We start from the raw sequence: 18,829 nt of genomic DNA on the forward strand, positions 1-18,829 counted from the left end.
CTTCCTCGTGGATACTGATTTCAAGCCATCGAATGTCGATATTATTCTAGTATGGCCATTTGCAGTGTTCATGACTACTATTGCCGCCTTCATGCTAAGTAGTCCGTTCAGTTTGTTTATTTCATGTTTTTTTATTATCGCTATACCACCGGAGCATCCGTTTATATCATCTCTATAAACATTGTAACCTGGCAGTCTCGTTTCTTTGATCGCGAATATATCAAAGTCTTCTTCCTCCATATAACTCCCATGGTATTTTGAATTGATCGCAGTCTTCTCATATTGCACGAGCTGGTCTTTTTTTAACTGGGAATTACTCTTGGAATCAATGGAAGCAAAAGAAAAGAAAATCCAAAACTCTTGGCATTACAATTGAACCAGCATATAAAATTTAACCTTCTTCGTCTAAAAAAGTTACTCGTTAGGTATCGTACAAACTGTGGTGCATTTAAGAAGCGCGCTAGAAATGTTAGAAATATTAGAGTAACTTGGACATCGTATTCTTCATGTAACAGATGTTGAGCATACATACCATTTCGTGATATTCCCGCCGTGTGTGAATTTACGAAGATTCACCAACCTCAACAACGGCGAAAAAACAATACTTTGTCAAGCGGGTATATATAAACAGTTTTGTTTGGTGGTGCAGAATTTGCAAAAGCAATTAATTTTAAAGATAAACGTGCAGTTAGAGCAAATTCATATACCATAAAATATTCGCGGTTCGATGAATTTTGAGAGAATTCCAAGAGATGACTAGCTTCAAGTTTTAAAGTTAGCGTCAGTTATCTATCAGCTTAATAAACTACCAATTTCTAATCTTCGGTATATTTATTATCAAATATCCAACTTGTTCCTCTAATGAAAAATCGTCAAGATGAATATAATAGATATTTATTGTTCAAATTCTTGTCGGGAAACAAATTTAATCTTTTTCATATAATTATTTGATTTGTTACAGGATTTATTACATTATCCATATGATCCTATAACACCACAATAACTTTTCGAAACCATCGATTTTCATCTATACTCTCGTAAGTTGACGTCATTTTCTTGAATATATTCACCTGTAAATATTAAAATATAAATGAAAAATATGGTGTAGCTTTTTCTGTGGTACTTATTTTGATTACAGCATTAAAAAAATATTATAATATTATTAAATGTAAAGGACTTTTGTTGTTCGGAAACTGATTGAGTAAATCGGGTAGACATATGATATGATCTCTACACTGGTAAAACAGTGTAAGAATGTGATAATCTGACTGTCTCATTTGTCTATAGATTTTAGAACTTTAAAAATTATTATATTATATATAAAATTGCTGTCTATTATTAATTCTCATAAGCAGCGTAATTGACAGGTTTACGGCTTTCATACTTTTCACCATTTCAGTATAAAAATAGCTTATCAATAATAAAATTTTATGGAAAAATCCGTGTAAGGGTGTGAATCGTTGCTAACTGCTCAGTAAGAATTATCAAATATCTAGAATTCATTATAAACTTAAATAAATATCATGAAAAAATTAACTAACACAAAATTAATCAAAAGCGAAAGTTCTTGTAGGTCGTGCTTCAAATTTAACTCGCGTTTTAGTTTCCTAAATGTCCGTACGTGAAAGTGTATGAACATAATGAAGAACGATAATAATAGGCAACTTGTCGCCTTACATTATCATGATATCCATTTCATTTGTCAAAGACAATGCTGATTTTTCTCTTACCCAATAAATTCTTCTGATCTTGTTTCGACTATATTTGTTTGGACAGACCTTCGTAGTCTTTCGATATACATATATAAGTTTTATTTGTGTTTTACTAGTAAGCAAAGCTTGTGCAACCTTATGTGCAAATCATTGAGTGACTTGTATAATCAAAATACTTTTCAACATATTTCTCAAGACGCTAAAGCTTATAAATTTGAAATTACGTGTGTAGTCACTGCATATTATTAGGATTCTAAGTAGGAAAAGAATTATGCATTTGATAAGAAAAAAATTTGCAAAGCGAACAGGTTTTTTCAAGGGACCTTTTTTGTATTATGTATTACCGTTGATAAGTCGCAGGTAGGAGTTGAAGAGGAACAGGATTAATGTAGTGTGGATCATTGAAGAATGAATACAGAACAAATTTTGAAAGAGGACAATTCTTAGTGTTACGTATGTTGAGCATAGTTTAGACTAGCTAATAGTAAGTAGATCAATGCATCTCGATTTTAAGTCTCTTCTGTTTTAAAATTAGTTTTTTCAATAATTTTTTGAAGAGAGATAAAATTTGACGTTTCGACTTTTCTTTAAGTCTTTATCAAAATATGATATTGTAAGTAGATTAGTATTTAGATGGATAAATTAATATAAGTAGAAAGTCGTCCAGTTTTAAACAAGAGTTATCAGAGAAAACCCCAGTTGATAGAATATTGATGTGAATAATTCTTCATCTTTCAATTTAAATGGTAACAAAACAGCATCTAACTATAATATTCAGACTGATATTCTAATAACTATTTGTTGCTTGTTATGAAATAACTCGCATTGTAATCCGTTCAATTTCGTTCCTAAACTCAAAATTTTGTCATTTGAATCTCAAGAAATTGCGAAAAAACCTCTAATTAAACACGCTAATCTAGCTATGTTTTATTTAACTGAAATATCAAAATATGAAGTTCTTATACTATAAAGATACATACTTGTTTGTGTATCAGGATAACCACGTCTATATTCATGCGGTAAATAGTTCGATAGATAGCCATGCGGATATAAACCTTAAAATTGTAAAACAGTATTACTATATTATTTAGAGGATAGATCATATATTCATGAGAAACTTCATAGACTGAATTCCAGGAAACACAAATATTGTCACACACAATGAGTCTTTACGAACACAGGGATGTAACAGAAAAAATGTTACGCACTTCATTAACTAATAAGTATATCGTCAATCAATCAAATTTAGAAAACATAAAAGGTATAATCCAAAAAGAGTGTCGTATTGTAATGGAATTGTGGAACCCGTAAGACAACTTACTTCTACTGGATTCTGATCGAGTATCGAATATCCTCGAAAATGTTCACAGATGCTCAGTATAATTAAATACTACAACAGATGTAACAGCCCTAATACTTATGCTCACCAAAATTTACTCACGTTTCAAAGATAGATCTATAATAACCAGATATACTAACCTAAAGAAGAAACTCTCAGCACACCTACAAATGTCATTTTTAGACAGGGAGACCTAAGAACCAGATAGTGAAAATGCATAAGAAATAATTTGCAAAATCTATTATAATTATAGGTGTCTTTTAATTACTTAAATTCATAATCATTTCTTGTTCACGTACTGAAATTTTAGTGTTGAAAATTGGGAATGAAAAGTATGTGTATTGATTCAAATCTATTTCAATCTTTACATGATAAATAATATGATCTAAATTTCAATTCAATTTGAGATTGTAAATATCTTGTAATATCTTGATGAAGACAATTCGGTGGATTTGAAGCTTAAACAAATATAGGACTATCATATTATTTATGGATAATCTAGCAAAGAATGATTCCTAAGGAAGGTAAAATACAGTACATTAATATACTCAAACGGCAGCAATTAGCAATCAAAAAAAAGGTAAAGATGTTTCAATGTGAGGTACTGATCAGTGAAACCCTTAATGGAAGGAAAAGGTATAAGATGTATAGACTGAATAAGGAAAGCTATAGATATGTCTTACTATCTAAAAAACTATTAAAATGGGATGGAATAAGCTACACAATTTCAATCAGAGGAAATAGATGCGCCAACGTTAAATCTACCAAAAATTTGCATCAAATGCTATCTGGTGCAGCATTTTCTAATTAATATTATTAAACTCATTTGAAATATTGCTATCAAAGGCTCCACGCATAGGGCGTCAACCAACCCAACCCAACCCAAAACAAGTTATACATCCTCAATGAATTACAGAATGGAATAACAGTCATTAAAAAATTTGGACTAGATGTTATAGGTAGAAATCCATTTCAGTTGGCAGCGATCAAATAGTGACTGTAATAATAAGACAAAGAACAGTGGTTTTGGGCCGGCGATTTTAGAAAATGGAGCCTGCTCAGTCAGCAGAGCTGGTGTGTGATGCCTGCAAGGTTTAGCTCGTTCGAGTCCTGGTCAATCAGGCAAAAAATGCATTCACTCGGACTTTCGGACTCGGACTAAAACAAGTTTTAAGTGGAATTATGGCCTAAATACAGATCTGTCTCCAACTACTGGTTTAAGTATGAACTATGATATAAAAGTCAATTGAGGACACTAGTAAACGTCTAAAAGTCATTGTTGCCATAAATGTCCGACGATAATAAGTAATGCAGCTGCAGCTGTATTCACTCATGTCACTTCCCATCCGCAGCCTTGCAAGTATTCCTACATAAGAACCGTACTAACATAAAAACATATCCCATATTAAATTCCACTTATCAAACAAAAAAATACATCAAATTATCTTCTACCTTTCAGACTGCAAAAAGAAATATTTTTTCTAAAATCATTTAGGAAAGTTCAATTTTCTCATTCATTCTTACCTGGATTTATTGGATGTCCATAATAAGTATTCATATAGGACATTCTTGGCCAGGTTTGTACCGAATTCGCTTCTGTTGCAGACGATAACACAGCCTGTCCTTAAAAATAATGGAAAACAGATTTACTCAATGATATTGAAACTTTATGTAATATTAGGACTCTTATTAGAGTCACTAAAATTGTGACAAAAAATTTATTCGTATGACCAGTTATCATTGCTAAATTTTATCGACGCAGAGTAATTTAAAATCAAATTTCCAAATTTCTTTGGCACCATAAGCTCTTGGAAAAATATGTAGAAATTGAAATTTACCAATTTTGAGTTAAATAATTACATTACGAAGTGCTCCTCATCTGTCGTTGATAAGAATGAATAGCTAGATAGACGAATTTCATTGTGCCAAAACACTACTTTTGGTGATAAACTTAATCTCACAATATATGCTTAATATGTTTTATCACAATTTTCTCATGATAAGAATAGTGTTTTCAAAATTTAATACGGCAAAACTGTTAACATGTTGAACTGGCAGTAAACTTAGGAAATTTAATGCAACGATAAGAGTACTGATTCAATTTATGGAATTTAATATCACATATGATGAGTATGCAAAGATTTTTTGCCCTTGCGAATACCAAATATTATAACTGCATAAGACGGTAGACTAATTAAAGATATTTGTAGCGATGACGAGTATTTATAAATCGATTGAGATTTGAACAAAATTTCATCTTAAACCAAGAATTTATTATAAGCTGCTCGATTAAAAATGTCCACTTTTCAACCTTTGGTAACAATTTTGTTTCAATAATTTCGAAGATAAAATCAACTTAATATATATATGTGACTCTGCGATTCGAAAATATTAAGGTATCTCGAATTCCACTCATCCAAAGATGTTTGTTATATTTTACACATTTTCAAAGAATATAGAAATCCATATATCCAGATAGATGCGTGCAGATTCAGTTTCACTAATTTCCATATTTCCATGGTTGTCCTGGAAAGCTGCTACCTCAAGTCGAGATTGGAGCGTTCACATAAATCCAAGCTATGCACAGAAGATAAAAATGATTGTCTCGATTATTGCTACTTACTACTACTACTAGAAAAATGAAAGAAATTATTTATTTCATTTCCACCTTCAAAGATGTTCAATAATATTATATGTAATTGGCCATTGTAACCAATTCAGGATAAATTTTCTTCTCGTAACGATTCACTCATGAGTAAAAACGTTGTAATAAGTCATTGTAATTCAAATTGTAATTTGGAGTTCGTGTTGAACATTAAAATCAGCATAAACTAGTTTCTTCTTGTAAGTACAATGTAAATAATCTTTATGTTATAATTTAGGCTTCAAAATATCATTTTAAAGTACAACCAGTGAATAAACACACATACATCGTCCTAAATTGTCAAATCTTTCCATTTATTTCATCAGAGAAACTCGAAAGAATTGAATGCTATGGTTGGTTTATGGAGAATTTAACAAAGTCCTATTCAGTGAATCTCAATTAAAAAGTTAACAAACATGTATCTATAATCATTATAGCAGTTATCATATAAAAAAGCAACAAGAAATGAGAAAAATACTCTTACGAACTGAAGAATTAGCAGAGGTTATATATAGTGATGTGCAAAATTTAGTATCCAATAAAATTTCATTCATTATCAATATTGACTATCCATCAACTATATCCTTTTTTTAGATCTAGGCTACAGCATTCATTCAGTCCCAAAGCATCGACAAATGCTATCATTCAGAATTCAAAAAATTAAATCCTCACTTTCGATTAACTAAAATAACTAGACATGAGCGTTTGCTATCTCAGTGCATGCAAAAATTATATGCTCAGGTGTTTCATCTTCTTTTCGTTTCATCTTCTCTTCTAAACCTTAATTTTAATTTTTCGAAATTTCAATTTATTTTGTCGCTCGACCTAATAACTCCATTTGCAAACGAAATATTTTAATTTGTAGAAATAACTCGTTTCCCACTCCAATTCAAAAGCCAAGATCGCTTAAGAAATATTCTGTATATCATACCTAGGGTTTTAGGCTCCATTATTTTCCAAAAATTATATTACTACCCACGTTCCAATATTGCTATATATTGCAGTTACAAACTATTTAAGTACAGTTTTCAAACTACGGTGAGTTTATTGTTTAATTACACAATGAGCTTCACACGAGACGAGGGTAAGAAAGAATAACAAATATTCCGTCTCGGTCTCGTCAATTTCCAAAAAATTAAGTCTTGGTTTTGACTTAATTGAAGTTATTAATATTATATAAGTTAAATAATAATGACTTTTTAATGATATATTTATCACGCTATTACACAAAAATATTTTACATAGCTTCAACAAAGCATCAGAAACATTCAAAATAATGTCACTAAATGATTCGAGCATCTAAAAACAACCTGAAATATTAATGCGTTGATAGTAAATTCGTTGAATGCAAATATAAATAATAAGATCTACATCAAATCATTTGCAATTGATTCTTGATCATTTAAAGACCAGAGATTTGTGAAGCTGTACAAGGGACGAAGTTGGAAGAATTGTAAGTCCAGAAATTCATATTGCGCAGCACAAGTGCACAACTCTAAAAAAAACTTGGGTGAAGTCAGGTCCTGATATTCAGTGCATTAATGGTCTACCAGAATAATACAGTAAGGTGTAGAAATTGGTATACAAATATGTATCTGGCCTGACCTAGAGATCGCGTTAGATGCTTAAAAATATCACTGTATTAGAAAATATGTAATCTATATAGCACACGTTCAAGTTTGAAGACGCGGGCATATGCAAGCAAGGTCATAGCATCGGTTTTTTAGCATGCACGTGCGATAGTTTTCATGACTATCTTGAAAAAGGATAAATTATGAAGGACGTGTATTATGCGAACTTATTTCAACGTTTGAGTGAACGAATCAAGTAAAAACAGCCCCATTTGGCTAAGAAGAAAGTATTGTTCCATCCAGACAATGCACCATGTCTCATGCCCATTATTTAAATGGACAATATTAATAAATTAAAGTTTGAATTGCTACCTCATGCAATCTTTTCGCCAGATTTAACGTCCTCGGATAATTTTCTGTTCACAGATTTGAAAAAATGGCTCTGTGGTCACATATTTTTTATTAATGAAAAAGTAACGTCGGCAGTTAATAGCTATTTTGAAGAGCTTGACGATTCTTATTATAGAAGGGTATCGAACTCATTGCACATCGCTCGGAAAAGTGTATGAGGCTAAAAGGAGAATTTGAATAATAAATATATTTTTTCGAAAAATTTTTATGTTTTCATGTACTTCTGGGACCATCCGCGAATTTAGTGCTGACGATCTCATGCACGAATGTAATAAAAAATCAACTAACAGTCATTGTGCTTAAAACTTTAAACAATTTGAAAGCTATATTTAATCAAAAATAAATATTATTCAGTATTTAACTGAAAGAGATATTGAAACTGTAATCATCAAAAACTGGAGAATCTGGTAATTTTCAACTTTTATCTCTTCCATTTTGATATTTCACTAAGCCATGGCCTCACCTCTTCAGTTTAATCTCAAGCTATTCATTATAATTCTCCATAATCAAATCGTTTGTTATATAATGGAAATTGAAAGTTGATTTTGTTTATCTTTTCACGCTGTACAGTAAGTTTTACAATCAATACCAAACTGTGTAATATAAAAATGGAAAATATTGTCGAAAATACTCACCTACTGTATTCCGTTGATGAGCCATGTGACTTGAGTAAATTGTTTGTTGCTCGTAAGGATTAACATAAATGTTGTTTGGAGCCACAGAATAATTAAAATTAAAACCAGATGACACCATCTACAAATGAGAAGTTTCATTACTTGTTACATAACTGATATTTGTACAAGATTAGTAGTATTCATAATAATATATAAGGCTTGTTTTTTAAGGAAGATCTATTCCCAGGTATAGTTTGTTAGCTCGTTGGGATGCAACAACTGGTGGCTGAGCTATGAACCAGCATCCCTTACAAATTCATTCGCGTTATTTTCAGCAATGTTTACTGTATTCCAGGTAATTAAATCACCCGCCACGTGTGCGATACGGTCCATTTTTCGTCTTTTGTTTGCGAGAAAAATATCATATATAAATAAGTCTTGAGATATGTACAATCGAATGAGCAAAGTGAGCATGAGCGTCCAAAACTGGTGGAAACTAAAAAGTATCAACTCCTCTCCTTTATTAATTTACAGAGTAATTTGTGAGTTTTACCATATGCTAGTATCAAGCATTCGACTGATATTAGCTAAACTTATAAATTCGAGGACCGGCCTAGGAAAAATTAATATAGGGATTCGTATTGAATGTTGCACACTGTATAATATTTTTCTAAAATAATCAAAAACGACATATGTGACTAAATCTTCGGATTTTGTATTCAATTTTTAGTGAACTATAGAGTTATCACGCATAAATAAGAACTAAAAAAAAAATATAATAATTGTTACAAAATGAAAATAATTTGAAATAGATTCTAATAGTGGAACCCAGCAGCCTCAACCCATTGGTTAATTGCTTTATTGAATTACGGATATGTACTATAGGGATCGTGTCTTATAGTATTACAGAAATTAATCGTTTTTCGTTTTTAATATTTTCTGGGTAACTAGTTGCTTCACTCGTCTCCAAATATGGTAATTAACGCGATTGAAATAAGGGATCTTGAAAACCATAAAATAGGACTTCCACGTCCTATCCACCTGTTGCCATATACATTATAAAGATGTTGTCTGACTGCCAGTAAAAAAAAGTGGGGGGATGTTCCATCATGCTGAAAATACATCTCTCGAATAATAACTTTCTCGTTGGTAAGCAAATTCGGCAATGTATGGCGATTTTTCTCTGCCCACATGTGTGGATTACGGGAATCAGTTATCATGTCTCTTGAAACAGCGTTGGTCGATAATTGTTAATCCATCTACAACATTTTAACCTATGGACTTTCTTTCCGGGATGTAGTCGCAGAACCACTTGAATATGATATGGGTACAGATGATTTATTTGTATGATTCTACTCACTAATAGTAACGCTGCCGTTTTGTTTTTCACTGGGAACAGTGTCATTTTCTCGCAAATAATTAAAAACCGACCAAATTCTGGATGATTGGGGTTCGACGTTTAGGAAATCTCCTGTGATATTATCTAGCAGCAACTCTACCATTTTCATCACAGAGACAAAAATTATGTGGGCATATTTTGTGAACGAAAACAATCTAAACGAAAATAATAAAAGCTCAAACAAAGCTAACAGAATAGGACGTAAGTAGAAATACACATAAGAAATATGTATAATTATATAATAATGACAATGGGATGAAATAAAATATAAAAATTAAAAAGCAGTTGATTCTGCCATTATGATCATTTAATGAAAATTGAATAAAAGTACGACAACATTGTTGTATATGTTGTTTTCCGGTCCTGGAATCCAAGTTTAATTAATATTAGTGGAATTCTTGATAGTAGTGTATACTTCACCATGAAAAAAATTGAAAAATCAAATGACTGTGTAAATAATTTATCTATTTTAAATTTATGGTCAATTTCTGTACATTAATAGAGAAGACGCTTTTTAGTAGCCTTTTGATATATTCGCTGAGGAGCTTTACAAATGGTAAAAGTGTGTAAACTACCTCACGACCCTGAGTACGTGAATAAACTGAAATACAATTTAATCAAAACAAGAAATTTTTATCAAATTTTATTTTAAATAATACATGGATCTGAAACGACAAATCGTGCTTCACACTAGTTGTGTCGCGCTGTCAACCTGACTTGTAAGAGCTCAATCAGTTGGCGTGAAGCGTGACGCACGTTATATGTCCACTACGTTCACATGATAGCAAAAATGGAAAGCGTGCGTCAAAATTATTTCAAAAATAAACAACCAAAATAGAAAAACTATTTCCAATATATTTTTAAGTTGATTGAATATCAATCACAGTAACTTTCATTATAGCTCTCATTCAAATAATAATTCAATAACTTGTTCACCTAAAAGTTCATGACGCACATTTCGCTAGTCGTGACGCACGGTCTAATTGATCTCATTAGGTCTATACTAGTTGCCTCCGGGTTGACCATTTTCTTATTTATAGCTTGGGGTTAGGTTTCGTTATGTTAGGTTAGGTCATAAAATTTCAACCAATTACTTTGAATTTATACCCATCCATAGTGGTTATCCCATCATGATAGGGGGTGTTATGATTAATAAGTTGGTAATAAGTATTTTCTTGAGCTCCAGTAAAAAAATTTAATTAGTTTTCAGAAGTATTTAGTACCACATTTCAGGACGCTATTCATATACGTCCCTTACAGTAACCCGGATTAAAATTTGACCACGGGACATAACTCGTATGCAACTTTAAATCGAACCAGCACAAATTTCAAAATTCATAATTTGAGACGTATCAGTTTATTGCTTAATTTTCTATTATGTTATAAAAGAACATATAGAGTATTTTGACAAACTTCATATTATATTATAATATACATACTATACGTGAATTCTTAAAATTCAAATAAAAATTTATTTGTAAACCGTAATATCTGTATTCGGGTTGAAGAAGCCAACATTCTGTTTAAAATAAATTTCGTAAATATTTGGGAAGCTATTTTAAATGAGAAAACTTTATCGCTATTTATTGACAATTCAGGTTTTCTATTATAAACTATCATACATTTATAAGTATCCTTCCTAAATAAATCTTTACTATTCATTTTACACAAATATTTAGGGTTTCTGTTTTGATAATATCGTTGAATAAATAATATAGTATCTTTTTCATAGCTTACTTGTCTGATAATAACGACATTCAACCGATAGATATTTTATTATTATTTAGAAACGATAGAAAGCCACTGATAGTGTATTTTTTTAATTAGTTCAAACGGCCATTTAAATAATATAAAATTCTCGATTATTTGCAGATTGCCATAAATCCCTTTAAAAAAATTGCAATGAACATACGTTTCACTAACCATGAAATATAGTGACTGGCAAATTCTTACAAAATTATTAAGTTGATATAACATTCCGTGATATGGCGTCTTTTATTATGACATACCACTTTGCTCCTTATTATTATTATTCAGAATAAGGTATATATTTTGGAATCGTAGATCCATTAACACCTATATGACTTGTTTTCAAAGTCTAATCCATACCTGGCCATTTTATAAAAAGTGTGCATTAAACAAATCATAAAAGAATCTTTTCCCATATAGTTAAAAGTTCAAAATCCATTATGTGCCCATCTTAAATTTGTTTAAAAAAATTTGTCAAATGAAACATAAGAATGTGCTGCCAATTCCCTGGGCCCGGTCTAAATGTTGGAGGATGTGGAGACCAGTGGTATGACGTTAAAAGACATTTTATGTCTTCAATATCTTCTAAATATTTCAAATAATACCAATCTCAAAATCTGGAAAGCCACACCATTTAGCATAATTCCCGCAGAATCCAAATTACTGGAAAAATTGTCAATGGATGGGATAATACCAGAGGTGGCAAAATTTATACCATGAACTTGGATGCATACAGAAATATGGAACTGTTGAGCAAATGCATTGATTTACTATACATCAACACTCTAAGAAAAAGTACTCTTAGGCACTATTCATGGATATAGCATAAGTTTTTGACAACGTTTGATTTAATAGGCATTCTCTTGTGAAATACAAAGATAAATAAACAGCACTGCACCAAATAAAAATCGAAGTTCAAGTATATCACAAATACTTCAAAATAGGATCTCCTAAATGAAAAAGTGATTAAAAAATTGACAAATTGTATCTAATGAATAAAAAAATACATATAAGTTTAGTTTAGTAAGTTATACTGGATCATGAAATGTAAATTGAATCTAAAGTGCTACATTGTATAACTAGTCCCCTAGTATGATGTTCCAAATGCAATCATCGTATATAAATAAGTAAAAAAAAGAAATAATAGATTATGCAAAAACATATTACTAAAGAATAGAACTAGATTCTAATGAATTAATCAAACAGCGAGGCAATCGTCAGACCGAAGAATCAAGCGACACATGTCCGATTTAGTGATTAGTCAGAATATCAATGTATAGTTGACCTACAAGACTTAATCATTGTATGTATTCTTACATAGATTAATTAAATAAGATGTAAAGATGTATTCTATATATATCAATTGTATATTATCAATACATGGACAAATGGTGAAAACTTACCATTGGAGGTCCACTTGGCTGTACCGACTTATATAGCTGTTGGTTCCTCATAACATTATTATTAAATGAAGAAGCGACTACATTTTCTTGTATGTTATCTATTGTGCCTGCAGTGTTACTCACTATGTCAGATTCTTTAACTTTGGAGCGTCTTTTCCTCGTATTCTCAGTATTTCTTTTCCTGGGAACTTTTTGTTTTTCAGATGGTATAGGTGCTAGTACATTTTTTTGGAATAACTTATTACTTTTGCGTTTCTTCTCTAATAATGACGTATGTTCACCTAAGGCTTCATTTTTTTCTCGTAATAACTTCTCAAATTGATATTCCCGTTTATAACCGGTTTCTCTTTGAAACTTCTTTTCTTTGTAATCATTTTCAGTTCTTTGTTGTTCTGGAACTTCAGACGTATAATTAGAATATGTCTGAGTTGTCCAATCTTGTTCGTAATGCATAGTAGGTTCTTTGGATGTAGCAGTTTGGGAATTAGTAACTTCAAGTCCTCTCATAGTTTTTAGATGATCATAAGTAGTTTCTTCCAAAAATATCCCATTCGCAAATGACGATTGATTCGATTTATTACTCCCATGACTATATTGTTGGCATTGCAAAGTTTGGGAATCATATGCACTTGCAGCACCTATCAAGTTGAGTGACAGAGTCCTAATTGAACTTTGTTCTTCTGGATAGGAGTATGAAGTTGTGGCTTGTGGTCGACTATACTCGTCTTCATAATTATTGAAAGCAAAAGAGGATTGATTTGATTGATTATTTGAAGGGCTCACCATTTTAGAATGATCTGAATTTGTAGATTCAATACCTTTAGGTGCATTGGATGTTTCCTCAAAATCCTTGATTGGTTTATAAAATCCTGGGTTTTTGAAAATTGAATCATTGAATAGTAGATAATTTTCCCGATCAATGCTTGATTCCGTGTCTTTACTAACTGCAAGCTGAAAATATGAAGTTTAATCCACAATATCTTAATAAACTCAAAATATATTGACTTAGTTTAACTACGACCAATAATTTTGCTATTATTTGAATTATTTAAGAAATTGGCAAAATTCTAGACAACGACAACGAAAACTGCTTTAGTTTTATACTCCTCGTAAAGATACTGAAAACCACCTCAAGATATGTCAAGAAAAATACAACAGACACTATGAAATGAAAAACACATGAAACGTATTCAGTGTTTAATTACGGTTCAATTTATTTCACTATATTCCACTTACCTCATTAGAATGTTGTAATCTATATTGGTTAGGTTCCTCTGCCGTTAGTGATGCAGATAACGAATTTTGTTGAGAATTTCTATAATGCTGCGATTCAAATTCTGTATAATCATAACCATACTTAGATTCCCTGTTCACTGCGTTGTTTGAGTTAACTTCTATAAGTTGATTCAAAATTAGATTAATTTAGAAATATTTAAATCGAGTGAATATATTATTTTTGATTTGAGAACCGTTGATTGCGCTGACCTATTTTATTTAAGTGAAGAAAAAGGGTAACATAAAGTAGCACTAGACTTGTCAAAGCATTTGAGATCTAGCATTTTTTATTTAGAACGGCTAAAAGAACCTGGTAATAAATATCTTGTGCTGGGCTAATGTATAGAGAAAAGAAAATATTTTGATTGCCCTAAACTCGCATGTTAAAAGTGACTTGAATCAAAGTGTATTGATATCGCGATGAAGATTGATGTTGATCAATTGTCTAGATATTTTTCTTCACTATAAACTCTAATAGTCAATCGCATATTTATACGAACAATTTTTTTGCATTTTCCATCTATTTTTTAGTTAGCGGAGTCATTTTGAATTTTCGATAGCTCATATCACTTCAAAATCAGCTGTCTTGTATAAGTTTTCTTCAATGTTTTGGTACTGTAAGGAGAGCTGTATCGTAGCAAATTTTTGATAATCAATATTCTTGAATTGGTGCGGGAAATGAAGCGTGACCCTCAATACTCAAGAAACCTCAACTTTCGTCCTCGACCATATCAATACTGTGAGTTCATGTTTTCTATCGAGTAATTTTCACTTTAATGTAGTTTTACCATCAAATCAAGCGATGGCGCTGTCAAAAACACCATTTTCGTCCCTTGGATTACCATCCTTTTCTTCAAAACTGATAAGAACAACTTCCTATCTCTCTTCGGCTAGTATCAACGGCTTTGAAGAACTCCTTACCCAGTCTTCCTCTATATTTCTCTCATCGCTATTAGGTGGAGCCCATTCCTGAACCGTTCATCACAGGTTTTCTGTGGTTTTCCTGCAGCTGTACCAGTGCATTTGCACACCCCCCATCTAAACACAAGCTTATAGCTTTTTGGTTTTGTCGAGTTATTTTACGTTATTCTCTTCATTGGCTATGGAATAGGAACCATCGTAAAAATCACTTAATCTGACCCCTGCAAAGTAAGAAGAATTATTCTTTTAGCAGGATCATTTCCAAAAAACTATCTCTCGCTTGGAAATATCCCTATATCCTACAATAAAAAAACTCAACAAGAACCTCAGATTAGTTAATAGATATTGAAACTTAAAGCAATTCTTGAAAGAATAATTAATCTGTAATTTACCTGTATTTTCGGAATTATATGAAGTATTTATTTTGGACGGTACACAATTTGTTGATTGATTAGAATTAAAAATATTTAAATTTACATTTTGTCCATTGACATTCCAATATTTTTTTGTATTTCTTGGAAGCATAGTAATAATACGATTGAGGAATTTGTGTCTGCAAAACAAAAACCCAAATTATTTTCAAACTCAGATAGTTTGAATAAATTCGATACTGGAATTTTCATTGTTCTTATTTTCAGAGTACACATAAGTATTCGAAAGCTCGGAATATATTAAAGTTATTACATTATGGTCTTTAATTTTGCCATATTCCCAATACGAAAACGGCTTATATATTGGGTGTATTATCATAGAAAGTCTATTTGGAAATAATGTATTGATCTGAGTATGATGGTCTAATTATTGATACATTAGAACATCAACTTTTGATATAATCTGAAGGTGATATACTCAATTTCATTCACCCTCTTTTCATTTACTAATTCTGCATTAGAATAATAAGGTCTTTCAAGCAGAAATGCCTTTGACAATCTACGTAACTTAAATGTATTTGCCACTTTTAATTCTGAAGATAGTTGATTGAATAATTTTTTGGCCTTGAAGATGATAGAATTCTTTACCAGATCATAGGTGGGTATTAACTAAATGTCCCAATTTTTTCCTCTAGTAGGGTAGGTATGAATGGGTCTCTCAGTTAAATTGTGCAAGTGTTTGCGAACAAAACAATCGGATTCTAAAATGGAAAGACCGTGACTAAAATTGGATATGTAATGAACATAATGCAGAAGGTATGGAAATAAGAAGACATCTTAAGAGGTGCCATGCATAAAAGAAATATTTAAATTCAGTGAAAAACTAAGGTACTTTAGTAAAATTAATCCTAAACAGATGATATATTTTAAGTGTCAAATCTAAAAGGATTAATATAAACCAAAAATGTTCATATTCACGTGGAACGATAGAAACAAAAAATCCATTTTAATTGAGTGATTTGAATTTAAAGAAAATTTAGATGTTTACAAACTTCAAAATTCAAGCAAACAACGAAATGAAGTAGAAAATATAATATAATAATAGAAAGCAGAAATAAAAGAAGAAAAGAATAACGTACTCTTATACTGAATTAACATAAGTACCTATAACTAGGTCAACATGTGAAAATTTTTTGGTACAATAATTTAGTTATTATATACAATACTATTAGTAAAATTAAAAATTATCATTCTACTTATTCTACATACCTTTAGGATGGAATTTGCATGTTGTATTTAGGATTCGAAGCAAACTGATTCACATGGTGATAAGAGAGATTAATTCGTTCCGAGTTCGATATATTTTTAGATAATAAAATTATAGAGAATTATATTAACAATACTGCGAAAAATATGTACAGAAATATATGATTCCCATAAAAATGACGAAATTATAATATTATATATTATATACTTACTGGTATTAGAACATCAACATTTTCAGCAAAGCGATATACGAAATTATTGTAAATGTGAAGAAAAAATGGATAAACAAATAACCTGTTTCGTTTTCTTGTGTATACTATACAAATTGTCCTTCCAATGTTTTATATTACGTTAGGCACGGCCGTAAAGAAGAAAACATTATAGCACATATTTCACTTTATATTTCTCTCAAATAAAACCTGATTTTCATGATTTATTTGTTTTAGCTGAACTTAATTTTTTGTCAGTCTTATTTTTTTTTCTTCGTGGGTAAGCGTTTATACTTCGCAATCTATATGTTTCATATAATCTACATAATACTGTATTGTTTTTCTTTCTTCCTTCCTTTCTATAAAGTTAACTAACTTATAACAATTCACTCATCACTATCACTTAATTAACTTTTTTAAATTCCTCGATTCCTTTTTTTGGTAATTCCCTACGACTATTTATTATAAACTGATCTACGCTACAGAAACTCATTATATATATATATATATATATATATATATATATATATATATATATAATATATTTATATATATTCCAAACGAATTCTAGACATTCTAGAAAATGAAGAAACAAAGCAAATAAATACCACTTCCTAGAAATTATTTAGAAGAAGCAATTTAAATAAAACGCTTGCTATAAAAACTTATATAAAAACAATAATCAAACGAATTCCGGGTATTTCATCAAAGACGGCGACTGCGCCGAATTTCAAAATTCCACTCCAGAGTGGAGCTGGTCCTGCTTGGAACGAACTTATGGTGGAAAATTGGGAATTCCATTTTATTCATTTTGTGAAAGTCTTCAAAACGATTGTTGAATTCTGTAATCAAATTTTGTAAATGTTGAGAATATTCATCCAATTTTTTTGGTTCACTCACTTTAAATGAGGGAAATGGTCCAAAGTTTGATTTTTTACCTGATTTTCCCAAAGCCTCAACTTTTTCAAAGACAATCAGATTTTTATACTGTAACTGTATATTCAGATCAGTCAAGTATTTATTGATATCTACCAAAAAGTCACAATTAATCCACCCGTCATTGTCATAATCAATTGGAATGCCTTTTTCTAGCATGAAAGTTTGAATAGGGTCACGTAACTCAAAAAATCTTTTTAAACTATTCCTCGACTGGGCCAAAGAACTTCATTGAAATAGGGGACATGAAAGGTTTTGATCTTTTCGCCATTTTTAATGCAATAATAAAACTTGATTTAAGAGCATCTTTGCTCTCTATATTAGCTTTAGTGAACATTGATTGTTGACCTTGAAGTTTAGATTTTAAATATGACAATGTGTCGATTCTTATTTTTTAAGTGTAATAATCTAATTTTGATTTATGATTCGTATTAAAGTGTCTCTTCAAATTCACCTCCTTACAAACAGCAACTGTTCGAGAAATCAAACTTAGTGGTTTACCTTTCTATATCTAAAAAATATGCAATTTCCCATTTAGACTGAAAAACTCTGCACTCATTAGAAACTTCACGTTTTTGTGACATTACGCCAAAATCATAACAATTATGGAACTCGACCCAACAATTATGGATATCGCACGCGCACGACACAAACAATTGCACAATACCTTCACAATCACTACTTCGCAGTACAATTAATATCGTTCTCCAGCCATATCGCTTCGATTACACGACTCAACTGACTCACGTTGTGCCGACGCCATCGTTTTATATGATTAAGGAAGGTTCTAGTCTAGATTCGAATCGCGTGGAAGATTCTACCGTTCTCGACAAAAATAATAGGATATTTCCGCTTGCTGCTTAGAGGTGGCGATACTGTGTTTCTCTCTCGCTTGTCTAAGCACGCGCTGCCCTTGAAATTACTTATGAACATCCGTAGACTTGAGAGTACGAGTATTTAAAACATCCGTAGAGGAATCGTATGACGTCTAAAAGCTCTAAAAATATGA

The 18,829-nt window shown here is 31.1% G+C and overlaps 1 protein-coding gene across 5 annotated transcripts; it reads right to left on the minus strand.

The window, feature by feature from the left end:
- Positions 1-812: 812 nt before the first annotated feature.
- On the minus strand, positions 813-17,257 carry LOC130442628 (uncharacterized protein DDB_G0283357-like). Of its 5 annotated transcripts, none has more exons than XM_056776914.1 (9): positions 16,888-17,051; positions 15,431-15,591; positions 14,079-14,236; positions 13,661-13,793; positions 12,843-13,567; positions 8,313-8,430; positions 4,576-4,674; positions 2,693-2,767; positions 877-1,070 (listed from the first exon to the last, which is right to left on the minus strand). In XM_056776914.1, the coding sequence occupies exons 2-9, from the start codon at positions 15,561-15,563 to the stop codon at positions 1,024-1,026; spliced, it is 1,488 nt and encodes a 495-aa protein (XP_056632892.1). In that variant the 5' UTR covers positions 15,564-15,591; positions 16,888-17,051; the 3' UTR covers positions 877-1,023. The 5 variants fall into 5 exon arrangements, with proteins under 5 accessions (XP_056632890.1, XP_056632892.1, XP_056632893.1 ...); XM_056776915.1 differs by having other exon boundaries at positions 16,679-16,902; XM_056776912.1 differs by having other exon boundaries at positions 813-1,070; positions 12,843-13,793; positions 16,888-17,257.
- Between the last annotated feature and the right edge of the window lie 1,572 nt (positions 17,258-18,829).

The sequence above is a fragment of the Diorhabda sublineata genome, chromosome 4, assembly GCF_026230105.1.
Source record: "Diorhabda sublineata isolate icDioSubl1.1 chromosome 4, icDioSubl1.1, whole genome shotgun sequence".
Taxonomy (NCBI): Eukaryota; Metazoa; Arthropoda; class Insecta; order Coleoptera; family Chrysomelidae; genus Diorhabda; species Diorhabda sublineata.